Genomic DNA, 25,880 nt, shown 5'->3' with positions numbered 1-25,880 from the left:
TAGTTGTCCTCCATTTGTACTAATTTCAAATCGCCAGTCGGGCGGAAGGCCTGTAAACCATGCTTGGTTATACTGCTTGCCCTTAAAGATAAGTGTTGGTGGAAGTGCCCATCCAGAAGCACTGATTGACTCAATTGCAGTAACCCATTCACGGTTTCCTGGCTGTAGAACTGGTCTTCGGCCACATGATTCTGACTTGGTAATCACTTTCTGATGTGCACAAAGGCCCATTGCAAAGCCAGTCTCATCAAAGTTGTAGATATCGTCCGGTAGGATCCCGTATTGTTCGATTGTGGCTCGTACGGTGTTAAACCATGCTTGAATAACCTTTGGGTTCTCTTGCTTTGCTCGCTGGCAGTCGTATTGCCTTGACAAGCGAGACTCAAGCTCCGGGTGGCGTTGAGTATAATTATATACCCATTTCTGGCCGACAGTCTGGATTGGGGTGGAACCACGCTTTGCAAGCAGAATATTAGCCATTTCTCGTACATGAGCTTTTGTAGGAGCTGCTCCGCGTAGATCTAAAGAGAGAATCCACTGCTTAAGCACTTCCTCTTCAATCTCAGTCAATTTATGGCCATTTGCGCGAGATTCGGCGCGATTTGTAGTCCCGCGTAGTCGCGTACGTAGTGTAGATTCAGGCACATTGAAGCGACGTGCTGCCTCGCGTATTGATGTAATCTCCTTTTTTTTAATAGCCTGTACAGCCAGTAGGAGCCGACCTTCCTTCTCATGGCAATTTTGGCTTGAACTAACGCGAACTCGGGGCATGGTGGCTGTTGGAAGATAGATGACCGCGTCAGCATGTAAAAAAGTGGTTGGGTGCGCAGCTCGCTTACATGCGCAGCTCGCTTACCAACCACGTTAAGTAGATCAAGCTAATTACCTGATTTGGTCTAGCTCATTTATTATCTTCACGTGCTCTTTCTCCGCTTCATCCCAAGGTTGAGCCTCACCTGCAGATTCCTGCTCAGGACAAGCCTTCATTTCTTTCCTTCACCTTACATATCGATTCTTCCTCCATTAGAAGCGCTGCTATTCTGTCTTTATTTTCCCGGCAATGATATTGCCTCTGCTTCACTTAACGTCCTGTCTCTCGAGCCTGCGCCGCTCCTAAACTCCATGCTCGCATCTTCTCTATCCGTCGCGTCAACTACAATAAAATTCCCCTTTTTGCGTCTACCCAGGCGTACGCTATTTCTTTGAACGTTTCGTCTTCTCGCTCAGTCTTCAACCATGCCGCACGCGACAGCTACCTCTCCAGGGCCCGAGGTCGAAGATGCCGACTTCGACAATGTCATGCGACAGATGAACGGGCCCATGACGGATGGCGGCATGTCCTTCGACTTTCTATCCCGAGAACTTGAACCCGGTGAGAAAGCGGATGATGCGGTTGATTACGAGGATTTTGATGACGACGAGCTTCCGGAGGAAGAAGAAATCACCCAACACAACGCACGAGCAGTGGCGGAAAATGGCCTTGAAGCTCCGGAAACATCGGATGATGCCCTTTTCGGAGGTGGCGGGGATGACTTATTTGAAGCGCCTGGAAAAGATGAGCAGGCTGCGCCCGACGAGCTGGATGACTTGTTTGGGGAGGCACCTTCATCACCGCGCCCTGACTTAGCCGACGAGACCCGGGATTTATTCTTTGAGGAGGAAGAACGCCCGACGGCAGTTCAGCGACCACAGGCGATTCAGATGGACGAGGATCAGGAATTACTGCAGGATGATGAACCGTTAAGTCCTGTTGCTGATGATATGGATCCTGCTTCTCTACGTGCCTGGAAGTTACAGCAAGCTTTGTTTGCCATGTCCAACGTTGGTCCAGACAATCCTCCGGCGCCGCCTGAGAATGTCGAAGAACTGCTCCAATCTTTATTTCCCATGTTCGAGCGCAATACCCTGCCTCGTTTTCTTGAATTGATTCCACACAAGAAGGCCTATTTCGTAGGCAAAACGCCACTGAAGCCGCCAAAGCCGGTTCTGCCAGGAAAAGTGAATATCGAATTAGCACAGGATCAGGAGAAAGTTTTCAGGTCTGGCGGTCAAACGTTCAAGCGCTCGTTGGAAGCCGAGCACCATGGCATTGTCCCAGTTGCCGAGACATCGCAGGAAGAAGAGGAAGAAGAGGCTCGAGACGAGTTTGATCTTGATTACGAATCTGACGAACCACTTCCTGGAGGCATCACCGCGGATGATCTTCGCGTGGTCTGCGCGGACTGGGATGTTCGGGATGACATCCCCACTATGGATATCGACGAACCTGCAATTGTAGAGAGCGCCGAGGATGACTGGCTTTTTGAGACAACAAGGCCAGCCAAGAAGCGCAAACTCGGCCGAGATCCCATGGAAATAGTTTCATTATCCCATATTGATTTGCCTCTCCTCGACGATCCGGAGCAAGCAAGCTCCAAGGTTGCGCAGAAGGTCACTTTGGACTTGAACGACCCATACATGCTGCTTGATGAGCGAGGTCCTGATACTGCTGCATCGAAACCCAGAGCATCAGGCGTCCGCAGCAGAGATGAGATGGATGCCAACGTTACTCGGCGTCTCACAGCGCGCTATAACATTTCAAACGACCAGGCCTACGACATGCTTAAACAAAACCATCAGAACAAGGTTCGCAGCACTCTGGGTAATGTCACTCTAGAGCACAGTATGCCCGCATTACGTTTGCAGTGGCCTTACTACAAGACGGAGCTAGCTAAGGCCGAAGCAAGATCTTTCCACCGTCCAGCATTATCATTTAGACCTGGACAGAGCTGTTGGTTCAAGAATCCTGCTTATATTAAACGCAAGCACCAGAAGGGCAAGGATATTCGCCAGCTCTACGACTCGACCAAATCGCTTTCGATGGCAGACAACTCCCATGTTCTATTGGTTGAATATTCGGAGGAGTCACCACTCACCCTCTCAAATTTCGGTATGGCCAACCGTATCATCAATTATTATAGGAAGAAGAACGCGGAAGACCCTACCCGGCCTAAGGCCGAGATTGGGGAAACCGCAGTTCTTCTGCCTCAGGACAAGAGCCCGTTTTCCATCTTCGGCCACGTTGATCCTGGGGAAGTGACACCCGCCATCTCTAACGCCATGTATCGCGCGCCTTTGTTCTCCCACCAACCAAAATCCACTGATTTCCTTGTCATTCGCAATAGTACAGGTTCAGGTGGTAGTGACTACTACATTCGAAACATTGATAACATATTTGTGGCTGGGCAACAGTTTCCTTCTGTCGATATCCCGGGTCCGCACTCTCGGAAGGTTACGACGGTTGCAAAGAACCGGATGAAGATGCTGGTTTACCGCCTACTGAAGAAGAGCCCTGACCTTCGGCTGTCCATAAGCGACGTCACTGCTCACATTCCTGGCACGAGTGACATGCAGAATCGCCAGAAGGTCAAGGATTTCCTTCAACATGATAAAGACACCAAATATTGGGTGCCTCTTGAACCCGTACCAGAGCAGGATGTCATACGATCATGGGTGCAACCGGAAGACGTCTGTCTTCTTGAGGCGATGCAAGTCGGTCAACAACATCTGCATGATACCGGATATGGCAATGATGCTGAGACTGGAGGCGACGACGATAACGATGAGGAGTCGGAAAGTTTTGAGCAACAAATGGCGCCGTGGAAGGCCAGTCGAAACTTCTTACTGGCGTCGCAAGGAAAAGCTATGCTGAAACTGCACGGCGAGGGAGACCCTACAGGACGTGGAGAAGGTTTCAGTTTCATCAAGACATCAATGAAAGGAGGGTTCAAAGCAATTGGTGAGAGTGTTGAAGACAAATTGGACGCGCAACGTTTGAAGGAGCTGGGCGGCCACAGCTATAACGTTGCACGCCAACAAAAGTCTTATGAAACGTCTATTCGGCGAATTTGGGACGCTCAGAAAGCAAGCTTATCGTCCACTATTGAACATTCGGATGACGAGGTTAACATGTCCGAGGAAGAGGAAGATGACTTTAACAAGCCGACTCCGCGTTCGGAGGCTCCCACACCCGCTCCCGCCCGCCGGGATGATGAAACGACCAGTCAATTCAGTAAAATGAGTCGAATGAGCATGTCGGCTCATAAAGGCAAAGTCCTTCGTATTGTTCGGCAGGTTCAAGATAAGGACGGAGTCCGCCAGAAAGAGACTCTGGTTTCAGATCCGCGAGTGATTCGACACTACCTGCAGCACCGACACCGGGTTGAGTCGCTTACCACAAAGTAAGTCATCCCGCCCCTTCCACGCCAACAAAGAGTATACTGATAACAGCAACATTAGACTTGAATCCCTAAAACCTACGGGAGATCCTGAAGTAGATGCCCGGAACAAGAAGCTGTATGGCGAACTATTTACCCCTTTTCCTTTCCCTTCCGTCTCCCATGAACCACCACTACTAATATCGACACCATTACTAACCAATTGTATAGCCTCGAACAAGAATTAAGTCGCCTAAACCGCAACAAAGAACGCCGCTTCGCCCGCGAAAAGCAAAAGGGCGTCCTCCGCAACTCAGCAGACTCCCCCGCCGACGGCGCCCCAGGATCCTCCAAGGCAGGCGGCACACAGCGCAAATGTGCCAACTGCGGCCAGGTTGGCCACATCAAGACGAACAAAAAGTGCGTATACAACCGCTCCCGCTCTGCCGGAGCGGCCGATGGATACCCCGATTCCTTTGATATCACACAGTCGTTCTTTGTCAACCCCTCCACTACCTTCCCTTAACTTTCCTCATCCCCGCATCATCCTGGCTAGTTTTCCCCTTATTCGCAGCAACGTGACAACCAAAGAGGCCAGAGGTCATCTGGTTTTGCTTGGCGTTTGTTGCTGTAACCGCGCACCTTCCCACATGGTCCCAACCTCTTCACTTTGAGCCCATACGACAGACATTCTAGATATTTGGTTCCCAAGCTAACATCTCGGATCTCGCGTTCTACAACAGGCTCTGTCCCCTTCTGAACGGAACGATGAAACCCGAAGACCGTGTCAGCGACTCCGCCTTCGCTATAGGCGCCCCCCCGGCCATCTAAGGGGAAACGAAATCTGATGTTCTTTATTTACCCCATGTTTACTTACAATACCCCGCTGTGCTTAGAGAGCGTGTTGGTCGTCATCTTGTTAGACAGAATGGATTATAGACCGGCAATTCATGCTGCGAGGCTGCTTAAGTATTATATGGCTAACCAGTGTTGTAATAAATGAGTTCTTCAGTTCAGTTAGTCGCGGTCGAAAGGAGTGACTGATAACTTCAGGGCAAGACCGCCAATTCATTTCACGCCGCAGCTAACAGACCTATATGTCTGACAGCAGACAGATATACGAGATTCTCATGCAGAGGATGGTGTTGTCATTTGTTTGCATCCCGTGTTGGTTTCATGGTGATTTCTAATAGCTCTAATGCAACCGCTTCTGAAGTTACGTGGCTGCAACAACAACCAGGCATCTAACTGATTCGTGATGTACGTAGATATTATTAATCGATTTCGTAAGATTACGTCTATCTACAATACAAGTTCTCCGTCTAGTGGTCTGATCACGTGGAGGTCATCTTCAATTTAAAGATGTCAGTGCTGTTGTGACTCTTAATGTTATCGAGATGGAAGGTTTCGAAGCCAATAATACACCAAGCCAGTGACACAACAAACAAGAGAAACACAAAGCCAACTATAAAACTATCTTAAGAACTCGTACCGTCTGACTCTCGTCAGCCATATAGGTCTGTTAACCTGCTCCTCGGGAGAAATTGTCGGCCTCGCTCTGAAGTTATCAGAGTCACGCCTTTTGGCCGCCGATACGTGTACCCGAGAAATGCGCCCCTCTTACGCATTTCTAGTACAGTTCTCCGAAGCCGCTTATCCCTTAGGATCTTGTCTCGAGCCCGTTTTGCCTCCTTTAGTCTCTTCTTGTGCTTCAGAGAAGCGATCGCAGTGTCTTTGGCGCCATCATTTCCTTTCGGATACGAACTGGGTTTAACATCTGCCTTCAAAGGCTTGTCAGGCTTATGAAGCCCTCCCTTGCCGCCAAGCGGATGCCATTTATCCTGGACTCCATCCAGCTCGGAGTCAGAAGAGTCGTCTTCGCGGTCGCTAGGATGTTCGCCGTCATCGAAATACCGTGTGTCTTCCCACCCTCTGACCATAGGAATAAAAGGTGGAGACGTGCGATGAATCTGCTCCCAGTTAATCCCACGAAAAAACCGGTGAGATTTGATATCTGTCGCATCATCGGGGTAGACGTAATGACCTTGATAACTCGGATTCGAAGAGTCCGGCTTATAGAAGGAACACTTTGCCGGCTTGGAACTAATAGCGTCGTTTTGTTTGTATTTGGGTGAAGACAAGCGGAACTCCTTCTCTTGAAGAAGGGAGTTTATCACATCAATCGCGTCTGCTGATACCAGTTTGTCCGTGGGTCGGTGGACTGGGAAGTACAATGTCTGGAGGTGACGCTTTTTCATGCTATATTAGCAAAACCCAGACATAATGAACAAGCTATATTGGAGACCACTCACATGAATCTTGAGTTTTGTCTGATGACGATCCTCGGAAGCGAAAGGAGTGAAACCATACAAGCACTATGCGGATGTTAAACGAGCGACAAGCAGAAAGGCAGAGAAAAAGTAAGTACCTCATATAGTATGACGCCGAGGCTCCACCAATCGCATCGACCGTCATAAGGGTGGCCGCGAATGACTTCTGGAGCCATGTACTGACTCGTCCCGACGACACTTCTTGCCATCGTTCGGGTTTGGTTCTTGTCACGCCAGTGCAGGAGGCCGTTGGTGGGAGGGTGAATCCAGTCATCTTCCATGCTTCCATCCTCACGAGTTGTGCCAAGGGACTGTATGTTTGCGTCGTGCGACAGTTTCTGGTCTTCAGCGTCACCGTCGATCTGGATGCCCAACCGCTTGAGTAAGGAGTGACGTTGATAAGTAAAGTACCACTGGTCGTGCGCCCAGTGTCCGTCGAAGGCCAGACCAAAGTCTGATATTTTCAGATGACCAGATTCAGAGATAAGAAAGTTGTCAGGTTTCACGTCACGGTGGATGCAGCGAAGCCGGTGCGCTTCTTCAATACACAGAATCATCTCTGCGACATACCACCGGGCAATGCTCTCACGTAGTATGTTATGTCGAATCAGCAAGCCAAGGAAATCACCACCAACCATATAGTCCATGACCAGATAGAGATGTTTCTGGTCCTGAAAGCTGGCGATCAAAGGAACCACCCAGCGGGATTTAGCAGAAGCGACTAAAAAGTCGCGTTCAGCTCTCAGATGAGCCTCTTGGCAGTTCCGAATCATCACTGATTTCCTGATAACTTTCATGGCAAAGACATCCTTTTTCACCCCCGTCATTGCTTGACGGTGGTTAGTTTTGGGGGCAAGCGGAACTCGACCCGACTGAGTCTGCTCGTCGGTGCGTTTCTCTCTCACCAGCCGAACGACACCGAAACTTCCTCTTCCCAATATCTTGAGGGGTTCGAAGCCTGCGAGAGAAGCAGTTCCAGCGCGAGAGGTTTTGTCTTGCGGGCGACTCTTCAGGACTCGATATTGGCGAAGATAATCTCGCTCTTGAGTGACCCAGTGTTTCCTGACACGAACCACCTCTTCTGGGCTGAGAGGAAAGGTCTCAATGTACTGATCTAGCTCCAATCGACGCTGTGTTCGTGCATCGAGCCCGGATAAGAGAGTATGAAAATGTGTCTCTAGGAATACTTTCACGATTGCGGTTGCCTCAGTGGTCTGGATCGTCGGTGAAACCATCGGGGACTCCCTCACTGGACTAAGTGGGCGTTCCGGCAAGTCAGCTTGTGAGTCGATATGCTTGAAACCTGACGCTGGATCGTTGTTGGTACTCCCTGAGGGTGCCAGACTCCCAGGGGATACAGAAGTAGGGGCCGTGGAGACACTGTCAACTGGCGAGCTTTTGCTACTAGGGGTCGATGAGCCAGAACTTCTCTCTCTCTTGGGATTACCACGGTCGAGCATCATTCGCTGAAGCTGCGCAGCTCGTACACTCTGTCGGACACCAGGCTGCGAACGCCGAATCACCGTACGACTGCCAAACGACGTCGACAGCTTTAGGGACACGAGCTTCGCAAGCTCGACTGGAGTTGACTGGCTCCTTTTCACATCGAGTAGTACTGGACTCACGGCATCCTCTCTCATTGTTCGCGATTGCTCTTTTTGCTGTCCTCGTGCAACGCTTTCAAAGGAGTCGGCCTGACTATGGCTTGATGGTCTTGGCGTATGGCATGGGTGATTGCGACGATCAGAGACATCTTGGTGTGAGGTTCCTTCGGCATCTGAAGAATGGCTATGGGTCTCATGAGACTTGACTGGTTCGACAGCTAGGGAGGTGTATATTAGCAAGAACCAAAAGTACCAGCCTACCGTGAACCTACCCTGAGTGGGAATCTTACGGCCTAAACGAGAGAGTAAGCGAGAGCGGCGTCGTGATTGGATGCGCACTCGTATGTTGTCCTTTGCGGCCCCGACAGGACCATCGGTACCTAAACCTGCCGACAAGGCTGGCTCTGTCATGGTCTGCTTGAGGCAAGTTGAGCCTCGCGCCGTGGACAAGCGCTGTCCTTGCTGACCTTGGTCCTCGGACATTGTGCAGATGTTAGCAAGATACTTGATAACGCGAAAGGTCGAGGCGCATGCGAAGGCTAATGATAAATGGAGCAGCAGGATAAACGACTGAATTTGCGAGCGCCTGGGGAAGACGGACACGAGTTGAGAAGAAAGATAATGGGACGATTGAATGGACGGCAATGAGACTGAGTGAACTACGGCAAACAAGAAAGCGCGACGGTGGCAGTGGCCACCTTCCTTTCCAAAGGCCGAGGAATTACCTAGAATTGTAATGGGAAAGAAGTATGATTCGATAACACCTATAACACCTATGGTTCTTTTGGGCAAGACAAAAGCAATGTGGAAGCTAAGACAAAAGACTGAAAAGACGGAGGTATATCATCCACACGTACGCTTACACCCGGCTCGTTCAGAGTCCATACGTTGTAAAGGAATCCCTCTATTTGATCTCCAGAAGCTTAACATCGAAGATCAGCTTTGAGTTACCAGGGATGCCGGGAACACCCTTTTTGCCGTAGGCAAGGTGAGAGGGGATGGTGATACGACGCTCGCCACCGACAGCCATGCCAGCAACACCGATATCCCAGCCCTTGATCACCTCACCCTTGCCGAGTTTGAAGGTGAAGGGCTTGCCCTTCTTGTTGGCTGTAAAGGGGCAATGTTAGCCATATCCAAATATCCAAAAGAACAATTAACCAGGAAACGTACAGTCAAAAACCTTGCCATTCTCGAGCTTGCCGATGTAGCGCATGGCAACGGTATTGCCAGAAGCAGCGGCAGGGCCTTTACCCAGCTTCTTGTCATCAATGATTACCCCCTTCACCTCCTTGACGCCAAGGGTGCCAGTCGTCTTCTCTGCCTTATCAGCAGGCTTCTTCTCATCAGGCTTCCTCTCCTTGGAAGGCGTAGGTCCCTGCTCGAGGTTCTTGGCGAACTGAACCTTCTTGGTCTCCTTCTGCTCGGGCTTGGCCTCGACAGCGGAAGCCTCGCCGTTGTTCTTCTTGAGCTTCTTCTGTTGCTTCTTGCTCTCACCGTTGGCCGCGGACTTCGCCTTGTCATCCTTAGCTTCCAGAGCAGCCTCATCGGCACCGCGCTTCTTCTTGCCCTTAGCGTCGACGAGCTTGGGTGCTTCCTCTTCATCGGTGTCGATTTCCGTGATCCTAGGGTTCTCCAGGCCATCGAGGTCATCACTCTCGTCGTCCTCACCCATCATGAGCTCGTCCATATCGAGCTCATCCTCATCCGGAGACAAATCATAATCCTCCTCGTCCTCGTCATCATCTTCATCGTAGTCATCACGGGGCTCGTCAATAGGCATGACATAATTTCCAGTGAGGTAAATGGTGTGGGTTCCAGTGACTTTGAAGAAGACACGCTCGCCTTCAGCGACAGTAATGTCAAGGGGCTGCTGGTAGTTCTGCAAATATACTGTCAGTACGGGCGTACGCATAGGAAAGTGAGAAGCAACATACCCTTTCGGGGTCCAGAGTGCAGACAACCATCTCATCAAGATCCAAACCCTCATCAGATTCAGCATCCTCGTCGTCATCATCAGTGGCTGGAGCCTTGCCCTTGACGAGCTTTGAGATGGCGGCCTTCAGGTCGAACTCTTCACCCTCGTCGGACTCGTCGTCTTCCGACATAGCATCCTCCAACTCCTTCAGGTAGGCGGCCTCCTTTAGTTTCCGGGCCTTCTCCTTATCGCTGGGACCTCCGTTGACTTCCTCATCATCCTCGGAATCATCTTCGGAGTCATCCTCGTCTTCGTAATCGTCGTCCGAGTCTTCCTCATCCAATCCCGGGGGAGCGCGGATAATCCTCAGAGTCGCTCGAGGACGGCGGCTGCTGTCATCATCAAACTCGGGGGCCTCATCGGGGTCAATGGCAGCCATGCTCACTCGGAACTGCTCCACTATTTAGCATGTTTCTCTATACATATAACAGACTGACAAACCATGGCAGCAGCATCGGGAACTGCAGGGACCAGGGCACCATCAGCGGGCACCCGGAGAGCATAGACAGCAACGGGCTGGACACCAGACATCATGAAGGCGCTTAAAGATTATGAGAAATGTATGAAACGCAATTGCTAGGGCAACGCTGTATGAATCGAAAGAACGATCGTCTAAAGCGCGAGAAGAGAGGGATAGATCTCGAAGAAAAGGAGCGCCTTCAGGTCCGGACGAAAGAAATCAACCACGACAAATATTCTGAAGAAAAAGCTCGAACAGTTAAGAGAAGAAGGAGAGAAGAGGAGAGAAAACAAATCGAATCGCAACTTTTTCGGCGGCTCCAATTTTGCCCCAGTTTTATTTTTTTTCACCGCTGGAGCTTTCCACCCTATAAGCAAGCTTGGACCTACAACGCTTTGATGTACCGCCAATTACTGCCCTTAAGATTATCACATGATTTCGTACCGTTGTCGCGTCTCCTGCATCTTTAGGCAGAAGCTCCATCGTGCAGGCGAATCTATCCGCGAGAAAGATGTCTTATTATCTCTTTCTCGAGGCTACTCCGTTACCTATATTGGCCGTCTTACTCTGTTCAGCTCCCCCGGTCATGAGGTGATCTTGCTTTGCCCCTCATGGGCTCTCGGTTAGACGCAACTTCGAGCGCAGTGCGCAAACGAATTCAAAGCCGTAAGTGTCCGCTCAACGCCACCTGTGTCTTGGGATGACTTCGCTAATACTCTCTCGCAACTAGACGCATTTGACGATGAAGAAGGCGAAGAATATGAAGCCTCAAAGTTTGGTGGGTTCAGCGACTATATGCGCCGCAAGAAGACCAAACTTCAGAATCTCGACAATGATATTCGATCCTCCGCCGCGGCCGATAACTGTCCTCAGATATTCCGTTCTGTTGTAGCATGCGTGAACGGCTACACTCAACCATCGCTGCAAGACCTTCACAAACTCATCGTGCGCCATGGTGGGGGCTTTCTTCAGTATCTCGATGGCAAGACCTCCGCAACCCATATAATCGCGAGCTCGCTCACTCCCAAGAAGAGGGAGGAATTTCGGCGGTACCGCGTTGTCAAGCCGGCCTGGGTTGTGGATAGTGTCAACGCTGGACGCCTACTTCCTTGGGATCTGTATCGAGTTTTGGACGAGGGTCAGGGACAGAAAGTTCTCAATTTTGAAGGTGGTCGGATTGTCAGCCAAGCGAACAGCCACCGGACCAATTATAAAGATGAAAGCCGAGCAAGTCGGTATACATCACAGTGGCCATCCGAGCGGGCGACAAACGACAGGTCCCCTGATCCTCCTGAGACGCCCGCGAGTAAGCAGTCGAACGATGCGACACAATCAGACTATGGTGACTTTCCCAGCTTCTCCTCCTTGGATCAACCGGCTCAGTCCGCTACCTCACCCAGCTCCCCTCCACCTCATGGGCAGGGAGATCGCCTAGGGGAGCCAGTCATCACTCCCGGTGAGCCTGCAGAAAACCAACGCACCGACATGGGCACGACGCTGAGCCCGCAACAGCCAGGTGCGCTTTCAAAGGCAGAAATGACCTCGGAGGAATTACAATGCTCAGCTTCTGTCAGACCCACGAATGAGAAATTCCAGCGTGGTGAACCCAGACTTTCTACAGCAGTATTACAAAGAATCTCGACTACACCACCTTTCGACATGGAAGGCGGAATTGAAAGCACAACTTCAGTCAAAGGCGCAAGAAAAAGCACGCTCGCAACGACGAAAGAAGCTCGTCCCTGGAGCCCGGAGATACATCATGCATGTTGATTTTGACTGCTTCTTTGCCGCTGTCTCCACATTAAAGCACCCAGAACTTGAAGGGAAGCCTGTTGCCATTGCACACGGAACCGGCACAGGCTCCGAGATCGCGAGTTGCAACTACGTTGCCCGTGCATCTGGCGTAAAGAATGGCATGTGGATGAAAGGTGCCCTACAGGCATGCCCAGATTTGCGCGTCTTGCCCTATGATTTTCCGGCCTACGAGGAGGCGAGCCGGAAGTTTTATCGTGCAATTCTCGGCATTGATGGCTTGGTTCAGAGCGTTAGCATTGATGAAGCGCTTGTGGACATTACAACTATATGCCTTGAGGCAGGAGGGTCGGAGGGCAAGGGCGTATCTGAAGGCTCGATTTACAGAGAACAAGCTAAGGCTGACGAGGTAGCGGAACAGTTACGGGCCGCCATAAAAAGAGAAACAGGCTGTGCAGTTTCTGTCGGAATAGGGGGTAACATCTTGCAGGCAAAAGTTGCCCTACGAAAAGCAAAACCAGCCGGCCAGTTCCAGCTGAAGCCTGATGCTGTTCTCGATTTCATTGGAGAACTTCCTGTACAGAACCTTCCAGGTGTGGGCTACAGTCTTAGCGCAAAGTTGGAAGACCTTGGCGTGAAAATCGTCAAAGACATCAGAGACCTCTCACGTGAGAAGCTTTCGTCCAGCTTGGGACCTAAGACGGGAGCAAAACTCGCGGATTACGCGCGTGGTATCGATCGGACTGAAGTTGGAAACGAAGTCACACGGAAGTCAGTCTCTGCTGAGGTTAACTGGGGCATTCGTTTTGTCACTCAAGATCAAGCGGAAGATTTCATGCGGTCCCTGTGCGAGGAGCTACACCGAAGACTCGTCGAGAATCTAATGAAGGGCCAGCAGCTCACACTCAAGGTCATGCGAAGGGCTCTCGATGCCCCGTTGGAAGCCGTCAAACATCTGGGTCATGGGAAATGCGATGTTTTCAACAAGAGCGTCATTCTTGGGATAGCCACGAACGCAGCAGATGTTCTTGGAAAAGAGGCCATTGCTATGCTTCGAAGCCTCGCTATCTCCCCTGGTGATTTAAGGGGGTTGGGCGTTCAAATGACCAAGCTCGAGCCGCTAAAGTCGACATCCGAGAAATCTGATGGCAGTCAGCAACAGTTGGCTTTCAAGGCATCCACAGCGCCTAAGCGTGCACAACCTATTGATGATCCAGACCTACTGGACAGCCCTCGCAAAGGTGAATCGGAGTCAATACGGCATGGTCCGCAACTAAACGACACCACACAGAAATTGCTCAATACATCTGGAACCCAGTTCATTATGCCCTCCCAGCCGGACCCTGCAGTCGTTGCTGAGCTCCCAGATGACATCCGATCCAAGCTCGTTGCGCAAGGTAAACCACGAACCACGTCTCGCGCTGGGTCACCAATGGGTCCAGGCCCTGCCGTTCGCCAGCAGCCCGCGCCGGCTCTGCCTCCGCAGTCCCAATTAGATCCGGAAACCCTAGCGGAGCTGCCAGAAGATGTCCTCGCCGAGGTACTAGGCTATTACAACCAGCCGTCTGTCAATAACACCGGCTCGACAAAGCCACAAACAGAGTCATCACCGCAACCCAGACCCTCTGGATCGACTCTCAAACTACGCAAACCAACAACCCCACCGAAGAAACGCCGTGGCCGCCCTCCTCTCAAACCATCCCAACCCTCAACTCTAACTCAAGCAAAATTCGCATTTCCCAAGTCAGATACCCGTCCCTGCCGCCTCTCGCCATTCCAAGACCATGAACTTACTTCAGACCCCGAAATTTCCGCCGACTTCCTTGCTGCCCTTCCAGAAGATATACGCTGCGAAGTCCTCGAAGAGCAAAAGCAGAAGCGCTCCCGATTACTTCACCAACGAACCGCATCCACAACCGCACCCAGAACGGTTCCAGCAGACCGAGGCCATTCTCAACATCAAGAAAAACACATCAACCTTCCAAACCTCCCGCCGAGACCTACATTCACCTCCAAGCGCCTCTCTAACCCCTCCGACCTACGTGACGAAGCAACAGCTTGGCACGCCACATTTGCTCAAGAAGGGCCGTTCCGCGAAGATGTTACCGCTCTTGCGATTTACTTGAAGCGCGTTGTTGCTGAAGAACGGGATGTCGAGAAGGCGGTCTCTCTGGTGAAATGGCTTGTCTGGTTGGTCGAGGATGACAGAGCAAATGGAGGTGCCAACGATAGGGCGTCAATAGGTGCCAGTTCGACTGTGGGTACTGGTAAGGAATCTCAGGAAGGTGTGCCAGGAACTCAGTGTGCGATATCCTGGGATGAGGCATTGAAGTGTCTTAAGGATGGTGTTCTGGAGGGATTAGAGGAAAGGGGCATGCCTGCTGTGGATTTTCTTGATTGACTTTCCGGCTCTGCGTTCTTGCTAAGCTTTGAGCTGACTGGTTGTACATAGTATTATTGACGATGATATGACTCTTGATTGAAAGCTGGTGACCTTCATATTTGTTGTTAATATACCCCGTTCTAGTTGTAGGGTATCATTGTATATTGGAATGAAATCTGTCGATCTGTGTTATACCTCATGAGCGTTCTATGAGCTATCTAATTCAACCTTCCCTTATGCCTTTTGTTATTAGAAGTATGACTGCTGATGAGTTCTCGGTCAAGGTGATATTCTCCCCCAGTCGCTTTCAGTAGACTTCGTCTTTACGTCATAACTAGGTTGGAGCATCATTTGTGAGGCGGGTATCATATTGTTATGGAGGGCGGCGGATCACAATGATGAACAGTTGATTCTACACAAAAAGAGGCAATCAACGAGATGACAACGTCATCTAGGAGTTAGTAAAGTGAATATTCTCCATTAGAGATAATAGCTTGATACCAAGGGCATGGTCCAATGCTTCATTTAGTTGTCCCTGCAAAGGTTACAGCAATACGTCAGTCACGTGCACGCACGCCTGTTTGTTGTTCTTCACTATCAACCATTTCTACTATTTCATCACCTGCTTCACTCAAATATATCCTCAGATTTCACTTGGATTTCAATACTAGCTGTGCTTTCTGGCTCTTGGTCAAGTTATTGCTCTAGTGGGAGAATTGTAGCTGCCACTTGGCTTAAAAGCCCCGCTCTTCCTGTTGCCGTGGATACGGTCGCGCAACTTTCATGATTCGCGAATAACGGCGGTCACTCCATCTTGAGTGCTTCTCTTCCCCCTAATTTGGCGAAAATCATTGCATTTAACTCTGTTTTTGCACATTTGTCTATCGTGTTCCATCCAGAGCGGGCTCCCGATCGGTTGTTCAAGCGTTTGGCCTCTTACTGAGGTCATCGTGTCCTCGACAATGTCCGACGACCTCGATTATTTGTCTCCGGACTTCGACCTGAATTCTCTGACTGTGCCACGTCTTCGCTCTATCCTCGTCAGTCACGACGTACCGTATCCCGCATCGGCCAAAAAGGCCCAGCTTATCCGCATTCTGGAAGATGAGGTTCTTCCTCAGGCGAGAAAACTCCTCCGGGAGCGCGAGAGAGTGAGAAGGACGAGCGAAGGAATCACAAACATGCCAAGTCGCGAGTCGTCAGTCATTAGTGAACAAGAATTCGAGCGGGATCGCATCGCACCAACGCCATCGTCGGTGTCTACTGCTGGGCGAAGAGGTCGGTCTAAAGCCAGCGCACGCGCATCAACTGTTGATACAGAGGAGGCTAGTGTTACCGCCACTCCGTCGTCCAGAAGGACTACCAGATCACGGCGGTCGCAAAAGACAGAAGCAGAACCTACTGATGAGCATCTTACGACTCCTGTGCCTTCTAATACAGTCACGCCTCGTCCATCCACCTCGAATAGACATCGAAGAGATCTGACCCCCACGCAGGTAGAGTCTCGGGACATGGAATTCAAGGCAGAGCCTAAGAGCGAAAGTGTTTTTACGGACGACAATCCCTTCCAGAGCGGGTCTCCGGCTTCCTGGGATCAGAGAAAACTCGGCGGAATAAGCCCAGAAAAGAAAAGAAACAGTAGCGCACGTCACTCTATGGTGAAGTCCCCTATAAGAACACCAGCTAAGGAAGCGAGACTTCGCAAATCCGAAACTCCGGCATATATCAAGCATGAAGATTTGGATGAAACAGGCCAGTCGCTTGCGGCTTATGAACCGCATGAAACGGACAGCGATATTGGTGAAGAGTTTACTCCTGAGGAGCAATTGGCGTTGGAACGGGAGCAGGCGGATCTGATGTACCCTCCCGTACATCGCAAACGCCTGCAGAAGCCGGGACCAGTAGGTCGGGCCGTTCCTTGGCTAATCATCCTTACGCTTTTTACAAGCTTTGGTGCTTGGTGGCGCAAGGAAAAGATTGAGATTGGATTCTGTGGCATCGGAAAACCGACATGGTCACTTGCTGAGACTAAGGTTCCTGAGTGGGCCAATGTCCTCGAACCTCAATGCGAACCATGCCCACCCCATGCGTTTTGTTACCATAATTTTGAGGCTCGATGCGAGCATGACTTTATTCTCACTCCTCACCCGCTGTCGCTTGGGGGTCTTGTTCCTCTTGCACCCACATGCGAACCCGACAGCGAGAAGGCACGCCGTGTGAAGGCTGTTGCCGACAAGGCTGTAGAGGAACTTCGCGATCGGAGGGCAAAATGGGAGTGTGGACAGCTTTCTGAAAGCAGCAAGGAGACCGCGGGGCCGGATATAACCGAGGGGGATCTTAAGAAGGAAGTTGCAAAGAAACGCAGAAAAGGAATGACGGATGCGGAATTCGATGATTTGTGGAAAGGGGCGCTGGGCGATATTATTGCGAAAGAGGAAGTTGTGGCCAAAACAGACCAGTAAGTTGTCCATGACTCATGTATTGATGGAATCCTTGCGCTCCTACTGTCTAGGTAGATGGCAGCATCCGATGGATCAGATTTCTGACGTATATACTGGAACTAACAGACTCGACAACACCATCACAGATCATCGTCTGTCCTTACCCTCACATCTACATCCGTCGCCCGCCTCCCCCTCTCCTGCGCCATCCGCCGCTACGTCAGGCTCTCTCTCCTCGCGTATCGACTACCTCTTTCACTTTTAATAATATGCATCGCTGCCGCGACATATGCGCGCGCTCGGGTGCGTGCACGCCGCTCCGACCTCGCTCGCGTCCCTGAGTTGGTTGCAACGACTCTAGACCGCCTAGCGGCGCAGGCGGCTTTGCATGCACGAGGTCATGCCCATGAACCCTACATCTCAATTGGACAACTCCGCGATGATGTGCTCCGATCGGAATTGCGAGGCAACCGGCGCGAGGAGATCTGGAAGCGTGTTCGTAATGTCGTTGAGGGGAACGCTAACATCCGGGCAGCGGTCCGCGAAGGCCGTGGTGGAGACGTTGCCCGCGTTTGGGAATGGGTTGGAGGCATTGGCAGTGTCGGAAGACAAATTGAGGGAAGCACGGATAAGGCGCAGTTCTCCCCCTTGGCAACTCCAGAAACCCGTTCCCCTGGTGCTCTGGATGCGATACCCTGTGACAGCCAGCAACAAGCTGTGCGCAAATGGGATGAGGGGAGGCCGATATACTGATCATTTACTGTTGGCACTCTTACGGCTGATGTTTTCATGACGGTCTCGCTTTGGTTGATCCCTCGTCAATATCTTTTGGTTTCGTGGACTGAATTGGTAGGCTTGGAATTCAGACTGTATCTATTATTCTCTTCCATGTTTATTTACTCAATGGCTATCTACATTGGATTTTGCGGCCGTCTCTTGTCGCACCGCATAGTGTTATCCAATATCCCCATACCATTGAAAGGAAATAAATCCGTATATTGAAGTCTAGAATCCCCCAATGGACAGTTGCATGTCTCCGTGCATAATACTCTGTAGTAGTCCACTATTGACACCAACCGCATTCCTCCTTTTCAGGAATATGAGAAGCTGTCAGCCGCTACAGTCATTGGTGACCTCCATCCGCATTAGTTTCACTACTAATTCCCCCCAAGTGCTCAGCTCCTGCAGCTCGAGTCGTGCGTGCATCGAGCAGTTGCATCCGTCCCGCTTCTCTATTGCCATGTTCATCGAATCGCCTAACCTCAGTGCCAGTGCTGCCTTACGGAGTAGTGCTTTGTATATTCAGGTCTCACTGCCCATTTAAAGTAGCCCGGACACTGTTCATCAGGTTTATTGGTAGGAAACGCAGTACAGCTTTTTTTCTAACGTCGACTGGTTTATGTAACCGCCCTTGGCAATTCCGAGTTTTTCAGCGAGCGTAGCAGCTCTCCACCAATCAATATTGCTGGATCATTTGTCCGGGCGGTGACACGACGGGAAGCCCTGAGCCAGTGGAGTCTGTAAACCTGTTTTTCAAGTTTGACTACCTCTACAATACAGGCGCGAGCCAGCGGAGATCACCTTGAAGGAATTGATTGGTGGATCATTTGTCCGGGCGGTGACACGACGGGAAGCCCTGAGCCAGTGGAGTCTGTAAACCTGTTTTTCAAGTTTGACTACCTCTACAATACAGGCGCGAGCCAGCGGAGATCACCTTGAAGGACGATTACAGATACCAAGCGGAGGTCGGGTGTTACTGTGTAACGGGGCCTGCAGGCCCTGGAATACCTTAAGACACGAGCATGTTACACAGTTACATAGGCATGGCTGTCCAAACAGACTCGACGCATTGAAGGTTCTGAAGTAAGCGATGACCGGAGATCGAGAGTCGTCATTGGCGGACTGGCTGCCGCTGGCTGAATCGTATTGGACGATATTAGACAGGTTGTATTGGGATTTACGCTAAATCTTGGTTCGATGGTCTCAATAGGCAAAGTTTAACTAGCATGGGCCTGCACGCTTTCTGGGTTTGTCAGTGATTACATGATACAAGAACCCACTCGAATCAGTGCTCAGACTTGCTCGATCAAGATCCTAATTATTCGATTCGGAGTTCCCCTATTTAACCTGTCTTTGGAAATCCACTAGAGCTTTGACAGGTTATGTCGATCTGCTTAGGGACTTTGACCTGATAGCTTGAAGGGAGCCCGGTCAGAAGCAGTCGTACTTTTAGTTGAGTTTAGTCTGTTGCGTTGCAACTATAGAGTTAATAGTCTGTATATCATTAAATCTCCATACCGCATGATTCAATAAGCTTGGTACTTTGTGCTCTCGCCTGAAGCCATCCCAGTCTCGTATGAAGAAGATCTTCACGTGATCTGGTCTTGGCGAGCAGGGAGAGAGACACTAAGAAATCGAGTGCCTGTTTCTAACTCCACTACAGCCCCTCAGAACCACGAGATGCTGGGAGGCAGTGGGAGCCACTGAGCCAAAGCTCCAAGGTCGAGTGAGACCGTCAGAGGCGGCCCTGTTTTGGGGAGTCCGGCAGCGTCGCGTTCCACTTTCAGGTATAACGAGTGAAGAATGCAGTGCATCCTCGGGCAACATCCTTCGATGCCAAACTGTTGTCAGACTCGAGCAGCGCTGCTTGCACATACATGCTACTTTCACCTTTTCGATCTTATTATGTTTTCTGAGGAATAGATGACTAGGGGATGGCCCTCGGCCATGACCAGGCGGCATTGCCGTTCCATCCCCGCCACAGTGCGAACGAGTCACAATCTGCAATTCGCCCGGTTGAATTTTCCGTAGCGAACATCGCATCGAATTCGTGCAGAGTACGAACGTTAGCGTGCAAGGGCCGCCCAATGTCCACTAGCCGATGATAATCGCGAGCCAGATCACGATTCACGAAGGAAAAGGAATCATGTCTGAACAGCTGCCCAGGGGAGCCCAGAGAAAAGGAATTCCCTGGCTCTACGGATCATGGACGAACTGCCCAACGCAGAACCTTAGAGGCCCAGACGCATCGTCTAGATGATACAAAGCTAGGAACAACCGGATCCCTGCAAGGTGACATGGTTACAAGCCGGAAGACATGTGAGGGTACTGATGATTACTGGAGATCTCGCGAGTCAAGAGTCACGATTCACCCTTATTAGTGAGAGGTGGTATGCGTGGCCGTCATCTACTGACACGCTTCGCAACGGGCGTATCCGATCGAGAGTCGGACATCTTGGCCGTACACGGCCCTGGACTCGCGGAGACGTCTGTTTGCTCTAGAGGGACTAGACGACTGTAAGTCGCAGCGTCGCTATAATCTAGAATGGCATATCAGCAGTTGCTTGACGTGCTGCTTAAACCCAACCAGCGGAGGGTTGAGGTTTTTTTAAAAAAAAAAAAAAAAACTATGGATGCCGACAGGCCCGACACCCACTCAGAAGTCCGGCTGCGGTCGCCACGTCTATCAGTCAGAAGCCTACCCTCATGCTAGCTTCTCTTCACGCCCACGGCTCCTCTTTGCTCCGCGCTTAACTGTGCCTGGGCCTCTTTCATTGAATGGTCCGTGAACTCGGTTTACTAACTCATCCAATTTTGACGCCTAAAGATATATTTTCTTCTTCTCCTAACATTCCTCTGAACGCTCTGGACTTGGTTCCTCCTGGATAGTTACCCCCTGTCGATAACCGTACTCAGGGTCGTCGCGACTCGCAAGCTTGTTCCGGCTATTCTCATTGAAGCGGAAAGCTGGCTGCTGCCGTCCCTCTTACCCACTCACTCCTGCGGTCTTGCCCCTCCACTTCTTCTTTCATTATTATTCCTCTATCATATAATCAACTGTGTGGTGGTCACGCGCAGTAGTGTCTCGAACCGTCTGTCCTTCAGTTTATCCCTACATCACATCCTCTGGGCTGAGAATGTTGATTTTGGTCATCTCGAGCTAGATGTACAGTGTCCCGGCGACTATGCTATCTGGGATATAACTCTAGATTCGTGATCCTGCTCCAATTCTCCTCGTCTCTTGGTGCTCGTTCTCCTTTCTTTTTTTTATTGATTCATTCCAGCTTCTGCTTCCTTGTGTTTAGTGCCTTCGGCTATGGTCGATCATTCAATGAGGAATAATCTTCGTCCCCTTGCCCCGAAGGGCCCGGATACTGAAGCTCGGCCGACAAGTCGCTCGCCGGAAGAGACTCGGACGAAGCGAGCCTCGACCGCATGCGGGGAATGCAAGCTGCGGCGGACAAAGGTATTTAAGCTTTCCTCTGGGCTAAGGATGAGATAATCCTCCCTCATTACTCTCCAGTTCCTGAGTGTTATGTTGTCTGCCCTTCAGCAGTCTCAAGAGAAGCTACTGACACGTTATATGCTTTGTTTGTAGTGCACCGTCGATGATTCTGGTGGTCCTTGCACTGAATGTGCGCTCCACAACCGGGAGTGCATAATTGATGAGTTGGCAGACAGGCGTCGAAAGATTGCAGCCAAAGAAACTGAGGAGAATCTTAGAAGGACCCAGATGGAGCTCCAGGCCACTCGGAGGGAGTTGGAATACTACCGGTCATACGTCAATTACCTCCTCACTTCGATTCGAAGTTGCCAAGAAGGGGATCTCAGCAAGATTGTCAAAGTTATTCGGCGCGGGACATCAGACGAGGAGATCCTCTCTTATCTATCCCAAATTGTGCCTGTCTTCCCGCCGTTCGACCCTCGAACTTCCCGTGGATCGGACCTCATGGACGGCGAAAATGGTCTGACCCCTGGGCGCAGAGCTCCCGGACCTGCATATCGATGATATTCCCGAACTAAAATCAACATCCGCGACGCTGGGATCGTGAAACACGGAGAGATCCCATCTTTGGCGACGCAACCATCCTCAAGCTCCTGGCTGTTGGGACGTCTTCGGACGTTATATGGACTCTCAGCTGGCGAGGTAAACAGCTTCCTGGTATGGAGGCATCGATTGCTTCGTGAATTGAGGGCTGGCACAGCTGCTCAACTGCCCTCCTAGCACAGCTTTTCGGTTTTGCAAGTGTCGACTAATGTTATCTCCATATGTTCGGCGTCAACGAACCGAAATACGATACGAACGCCGCGCAAAAAGTAATGAGCATACCGCTTAAAGAACGAGTACAAAGGATCAAAAGAGAAGGAACTGCCCTCATACCATAATCCTCGAGCTCTTCTAGATTCCTTTTGCATTGCATGACCTTCTGCAATCCTCTTTGTTCTCAGCCATCATGCTACGTTGCTATCTTTGTCTTGTCCTGTACATAGTTCAGGTTTCGGTTCCCCAACCAGGAGTTCTGCAGGCAAATTACTGTATCTATATCCGTAGATATAGGTACCAGTGTACGAATATGTACCTCGCGAGCTACCAGCAATTGGCGTCTCTCAGTTAAGACTGAGCCAGTGAGACTGAGCCAGTGAAAAAACAGATACTGTTCCTCGTTCGAGGCATTTCCATATTGGTTCTCTCTAAGTGGTTCTCCTTTACGTCAATACATGGGATTGTTACAATTGAGCTATTTCGTGCCGCTCACGATGACGTTTTTGGTGAAGGCATGTCATACTACTCGGAAAACATCCGACTGAGTCAGCAGCGGAGCTTCTCCAAGTTACCAGAATAGTTCCGTTTCCCCGCTTAGAATCCAGGACTTGCCGGCTCGACACCGTGATCGTGAGAGCAAACCAGTAACGACTTGGCAGATGTCGGTCTTCCCATTATTCGTTCATTATGCCTCTGTGTCGGCCCGACCGGATTGATCTCCTGGTGGTGGACCGGGACTCCATACCGGCTCCAACGACTCCAAGTCTCCAACCCCGCGCGCCCAAGCCGTTGGCCCCAAAGTCCGTCTGGACTAGCAAATGACTCAAAATCCGCTAGAGACTCGGATTTTTCTCCTTTGCTCACTTCCCGTGCCTTCAGGCCTGTCGCATAGCTCTCTACTCGTTCTGTCTGCCTTACCCTAGCAAAACGTGGAGCCGCGCGGAAATCCACCTCCTAGGCCACGCGACTGTGACAGATCGCCCTTTGAAGTCTTGGCTGATTTCCCCGCGTCCGATGGCTAGCACCCTTGTGGAGCAGGTGGACGTTGAGCTTCCATCTGGAACGAACTTTGGTGACACAGGTCGAGCAGTTGGGGTTCTCCCAGGACGGAAGAGAAAGTCGTTGGAGCCGTCAGCGAGTAAAGTCAGCGCCCCGCGGCAGAAGATCACAAGGGCCTGTGATAGCTGCAAGGAAAAAAAGACCCGATGTACCGGAACTCTGCCCTGCGGCAGATGTACTAGGCTGTCGCTCGCCTGTGAATACAATGCCGCGTATAGTCGAGGCTTGCCTCCGGATCCGCCTCCAGCGCCTGCGTCAGTGGCTGCTAGGTACCTGAGAAACCGGCCTTCGTCGCACGCCTCCACCTCACAAAGTCCCAATTCGCGAAAATCATCGCCGAATAAGGATTCATCGCGGACTGCAAAGACTGTGCGCTCACAATTATCACAAGCGTCCGTGGAAATGCCACGGCGTAACTCTCCCGATCCAGTAGCCACTGATTTTGAAGGCAACTATCTCGGACCTGCCTCGGGCGTCTCGTTTCTAAATCGCGTCTGGCGACGTCTGCACCAGGACGAGACAAGCGCTGTTCCTGATGAGCTGCGAAATGAATCGTCACCGAAGAACACCTCTGTGTTCATGTTTGGCGATAAGCCGTACGCAAGTTATCGCGATGCGGGCTTTACTCTTCCTACGTTTGATAAAGCCATGGAGTTGGTGAGCAGGTATTTCGACCACGCAATGGTCACGTACCGCTTTCTTCATCGTGGAAGCGTGGAGGAATGGCTTAGACAAGTTTATAATTGCAATATATCCCCTTCAAACTTGCCCACGGGACCGTTTGTGGCTCGAACTGCGATAATTCTTATGATCTTTGCCGTAAGTACTCTGCATGCAGAACAAACTCAGGGGAAGCAGGCGGAAAGTTCGTGTGAAAGGTAGGCATACATATTCTAACCTATTCTTCTATGCTCACTTATTCAACCCAGTGAACGGTGGTTTGCGGCCTCGAAATATATGCTCTCGATGGAATTCGGGCCCCCGCGCCTCGAGACTGTTCAAGCACGACTGGGGCAATGCCTTTACCTTCTGTCTTCTTCACGAGCCAATGAATGCTGGTATACATTTGGCACTGCCGTTCAGTTGGTGACAGCTCTCGGCCTGCATCGACGGTGTGCCCCTAAAATGTCGAAAAAGGGAACCTCATATCTGGAGAGGGAGCTCCGCAAACGGATCCTCTGGAGCGCTTATACACTAGACAAGTATCTCAATGTCATCTTTGGACGGCCGCGGCTATTGCATGATGAGGATATAGACCAGGAACTTCCCGATGAAGTCAGCGATGAGGATATTCTCCAAGACGATCCAGCTATGCGCCTGGGCACAACAGATTCCATGATGATTGCATCTATTCTGCACTTTAGGTTCGCCCTTGAATGCTTATGATTTTGCATTAAACACTGCTAATGATACAGGCTTGGACGCATTCTCGGTGAGATATCGCGTCAGTTCTACACCGTCAATCCCATACACCGGGAATCGCATCTCGAAGCCGCGGTGCGAATCACTTCGGAACTTGAAAGATGGAAAGAAACAACGCCACCTCTGTTTAATAGTGTTCGTCCAACAAGTCTTATCCCGCCATTATGCAGGCAAAGCCAAGTCCTCCAGCTCGCCTACTGCCATGCAATGATACACGCTACGAGGTCATTCCTATTGAATGATTTCACCGACCTTGGCCGTCGGCCAGCAGCTCCGCACCCAACGGTGACGACGCATGTAACTAAATGCCTTGAGGCAGCGGAGCATGTCATGAAGCTAGTGGACAGCATAGCAAAGCAAGGCACCCTTATCCAGTCATTCTGGTTCACCCACCATGTATGTTTCTGTGCAATTGTCGTGGTCTACATCTACACCATCCAGCAGCATCGTCTGTCCTCAAACCTAGAGCCTGCTGAGCTAGATACCAACAGCGTACGATCACTCTTTAGCCTCGCGGAGGTCTGTCAGCAACATTTGGCAGAAGCGACGCGCAAAAACTGCCCTAGCCGGCGTTATGGTATCATTTTGGAGGAAACAAGGCTAGAAGTGCACAAGCAACTCGGCACAAAGCTCATTAAGGGTTCGCTCGCTAACAACCCAGAACAATCTCGAGACATGCCTATTCAGGATCGCAGTGCCGTAGTCGAGCAGAGGCCAGTCGATCCGACTGATACGAACAATGTCGTTCCGTTCAACTCTATCAGCTATGACGGGAATTTCCCGTCATCAGCTTTCGTAGATGGACCACCTGAAATGGGCGACGTTGGGTTTCTGGACAATCTTGAAGGGTCCATTTGGTGGACTCAATTGGATACTTGGGTTGGTAGTCCTGTCCTTTGGGCTGTTCTTAGCTAACAAGTCCAGGCATTCTCTAATTTGCCGAATGATCCGGCTCAGTTTTCTTTCTGAGCTATAGCATGCTATGCATCAACGAAGCTCAGCTGCCGTTCCCGGCATCCTGCAGATAGTACACTAGCATTTACTTTGATCGACTCCAAGAGAATAGCGTGTATTGGATTTTTCCAAACTTCCAATACCGTACCCGGGGACCCTCGATCCGTAGACTCCTGCCCCATTCTTAATACTGGCGTTCCTCTTACATCTGCCTTAGACGATTCTTTACAAGCGAGATATAGTGGAGTATTCCGATC

The 25,880-nt window shown here is 50.8% G+C and overlaps 7 protein-coding genes across 7 annotated transcripts, besides 1 other annotated feature; 5 read left to right on the top strand and 2 right to left on the bottom strand.

The window, feature by feature from the left end:
• Nucleotides 1–25,880: part of a sequence feature (contig 1.64 1..203363(-1)) that runs on past the window's edge.
• ANIA_03907 (histone acetyltransferase) lies at nt 1,237–4,722 on the top strand (the record flags this gene model as incomplete). Its single annotated transcript, XM_656419.1, has 2 exons — nt 1,237–4,220; nt 4,428–4,722. 2 exons carry the CDS (start codon nt 1,237–1,239, stop codon nt 4,720–4,722), a joined length of 3,279 nt encoding a protein of 1,092 aa, XP_661511.1.
• Nucleotides 5,413–7,761, bottom strand: ANIA_10485 (serine/threonine-protein kinase; the record flags this gene model as incomplete). The annotated part of the gene is made up of 4 exons (XM_656420.2): nt 5,413–5,444; nt 5,821–6,445; nt 6,509–6,571; nt 6,625–7,761. The coding sequence occupies 4 exons, from the start codon at nt 7,759–7,761 to the stop codon at nt 5,413–5,415; spliced, it is 1,857 nt and encodes a 618-aa protein (XP_661512.2).
• On the bottom strand, nt 8,864–10,849 carry ANIA_10489 (uncharacterized protein). Its single transcript, XM_050611379.1, has 4 exons — nt 10,550–10,849; nt 10,068–10,499; nt 9,304–10,012; nt 8,864–9,240 (listed from the first exon to the last, which is right to left on the bottom strand). The coding sequence occupies exons 1-4, from the start codon at nt 10,640–10,642 to the stop codon at nt 9,035–9,037; spliced, it is 1,440 nt and encodes a 479-aa protein (XP_050467413.1). The 5' UTR covers nt 10,643–10,849; the 3' UTR covers nt 8,864–9,034.
• Nucleotides 11,180–14,721, top strand: ANIA_03909 (putative DNA damage repair protein Mus42; the record flags this gene model as incomplete). The annotated part of the gene is made up of 3 exons (XM_656421.1): nt 11,180–11,234; nt 11,299–12,084; nt 12,143–14,721. The coding sequence occupies 3 exons, from the start codon at nt 11,180–11,182 to the stop codon at nt 14,719–14,721; spliced, it is 3,420 nt and encodes a 1,139-aa protein (XP_661513.1).
• Nucleotides 15,666–17,897, top strand: ANIA_03910 (putative sister chromatid separation protein (Src1); the record flags this gene model as incomplete). Its single annotated transcript, XM_656422.1, has 2 exons — nt 15,666–17,161; nt 17,291–17,897. The coding sequence occupies 2 exons, from the start codon at nt 15,666–15,668 to the stop codon at nt 17,895–17,897; spliced, it is 2,103 nt and encodes a 700-aa protein (XP_661514.1).
• Nucleotides 20,704–22,434, top strand: ANIA_03911 (protein sndA). The gene is made up of 2 exons (XM_656423.2): nt 20,704–21,390; nt 21,523–22,434. The coding sequence occupies exons 1-2, from the start codon at nt 21,241–21,243 to the stop codon at nt 21,931–21,933; spliced, it is 561 nt and encodes a 186-aa protein (XP_661515.1). The 5' UTR covers nt 20,704–21,240; the 3' UTR covers nt 21,934–22,434.
• On the top strand, nt 23,203–25,584 carry ANIA_10491 (Zn(II)2Cys6 transcription factor; the record flags this gene model as incomplete). The annotated part of the gene is made up of 3 exons (XM_050611378.1): nt 23,203–24,125; nt 24,177–24,611; nt 24,663–25,584. The coding sequence occupies 3 exons, from the start codon at nt 23,203–23,205 to the stop codon at nt 25,582–25,584; spliced, it is 2,280 nt and encodes a 759-aa protein (XP_050467412.1).

The sequence above is a fragment of the Aspergillus nidulans genome, chromosome II, assembly GCF_000011425.1.
Source record: "Aspergillus nidulans FGSC A4 chromosome II".
Lineage (NCBI taxonomy): Eukaryota > Fungi > Ascomycota > Eurotiomycetes > Eurotiales > Aspergillaceae > Aspergillus > Aspergillus nidulans.
The sequence above is the reverse complement of the archived record's forward strand: the minus strand, read 5'-3'. Positions and strand labels throughout refer to the sequence as shown.

What these genes read in the sequence shown, in the direction of transcription:
- ANIA_10489 (XM_050611379.1), bottom strand. Translation starts at nt 10,642, where the DNA reads ATGATGTCTGGTGTCCAGCCCGTTGCTGTCTATGCTCTCCGGGTGCCC. An exon ending in GCACTCTGGACCCCGAAAGG is followed by an intron (nt 10,013 to 10,067) that starts GTATGTTGCTTC and finishes GTATATTTGCAG; the next exon opens with AACTACCAGCAGCCCCTTGA. An exon ending in GAATGGCAAGGTTTTTGACT is followed by an intron (nt 9,241 to 9,303) that starts GTACGTTTCCTG and finishes GCCCCTTTACAG; the next exon opens with CCAACAAGAAGGGCAAGCCC.
- ANIA_03911 (XM_656423.2), top strand. Translation starts at nt 21,241, where the DNA reads ATGGTCGATCATTCAATGAGGAATAATCTTCGTCCCCTTGCCCCGAAG. An exon ending in GCAAGCTGCGGCGGACAAAG is followed by an intron (nt 21,391 to 21,522) that starts GTATTTAAGCTT and finishes CTTTGTTTGTAG; the next exon opens with TGCACCGTCGATGATTCTGG.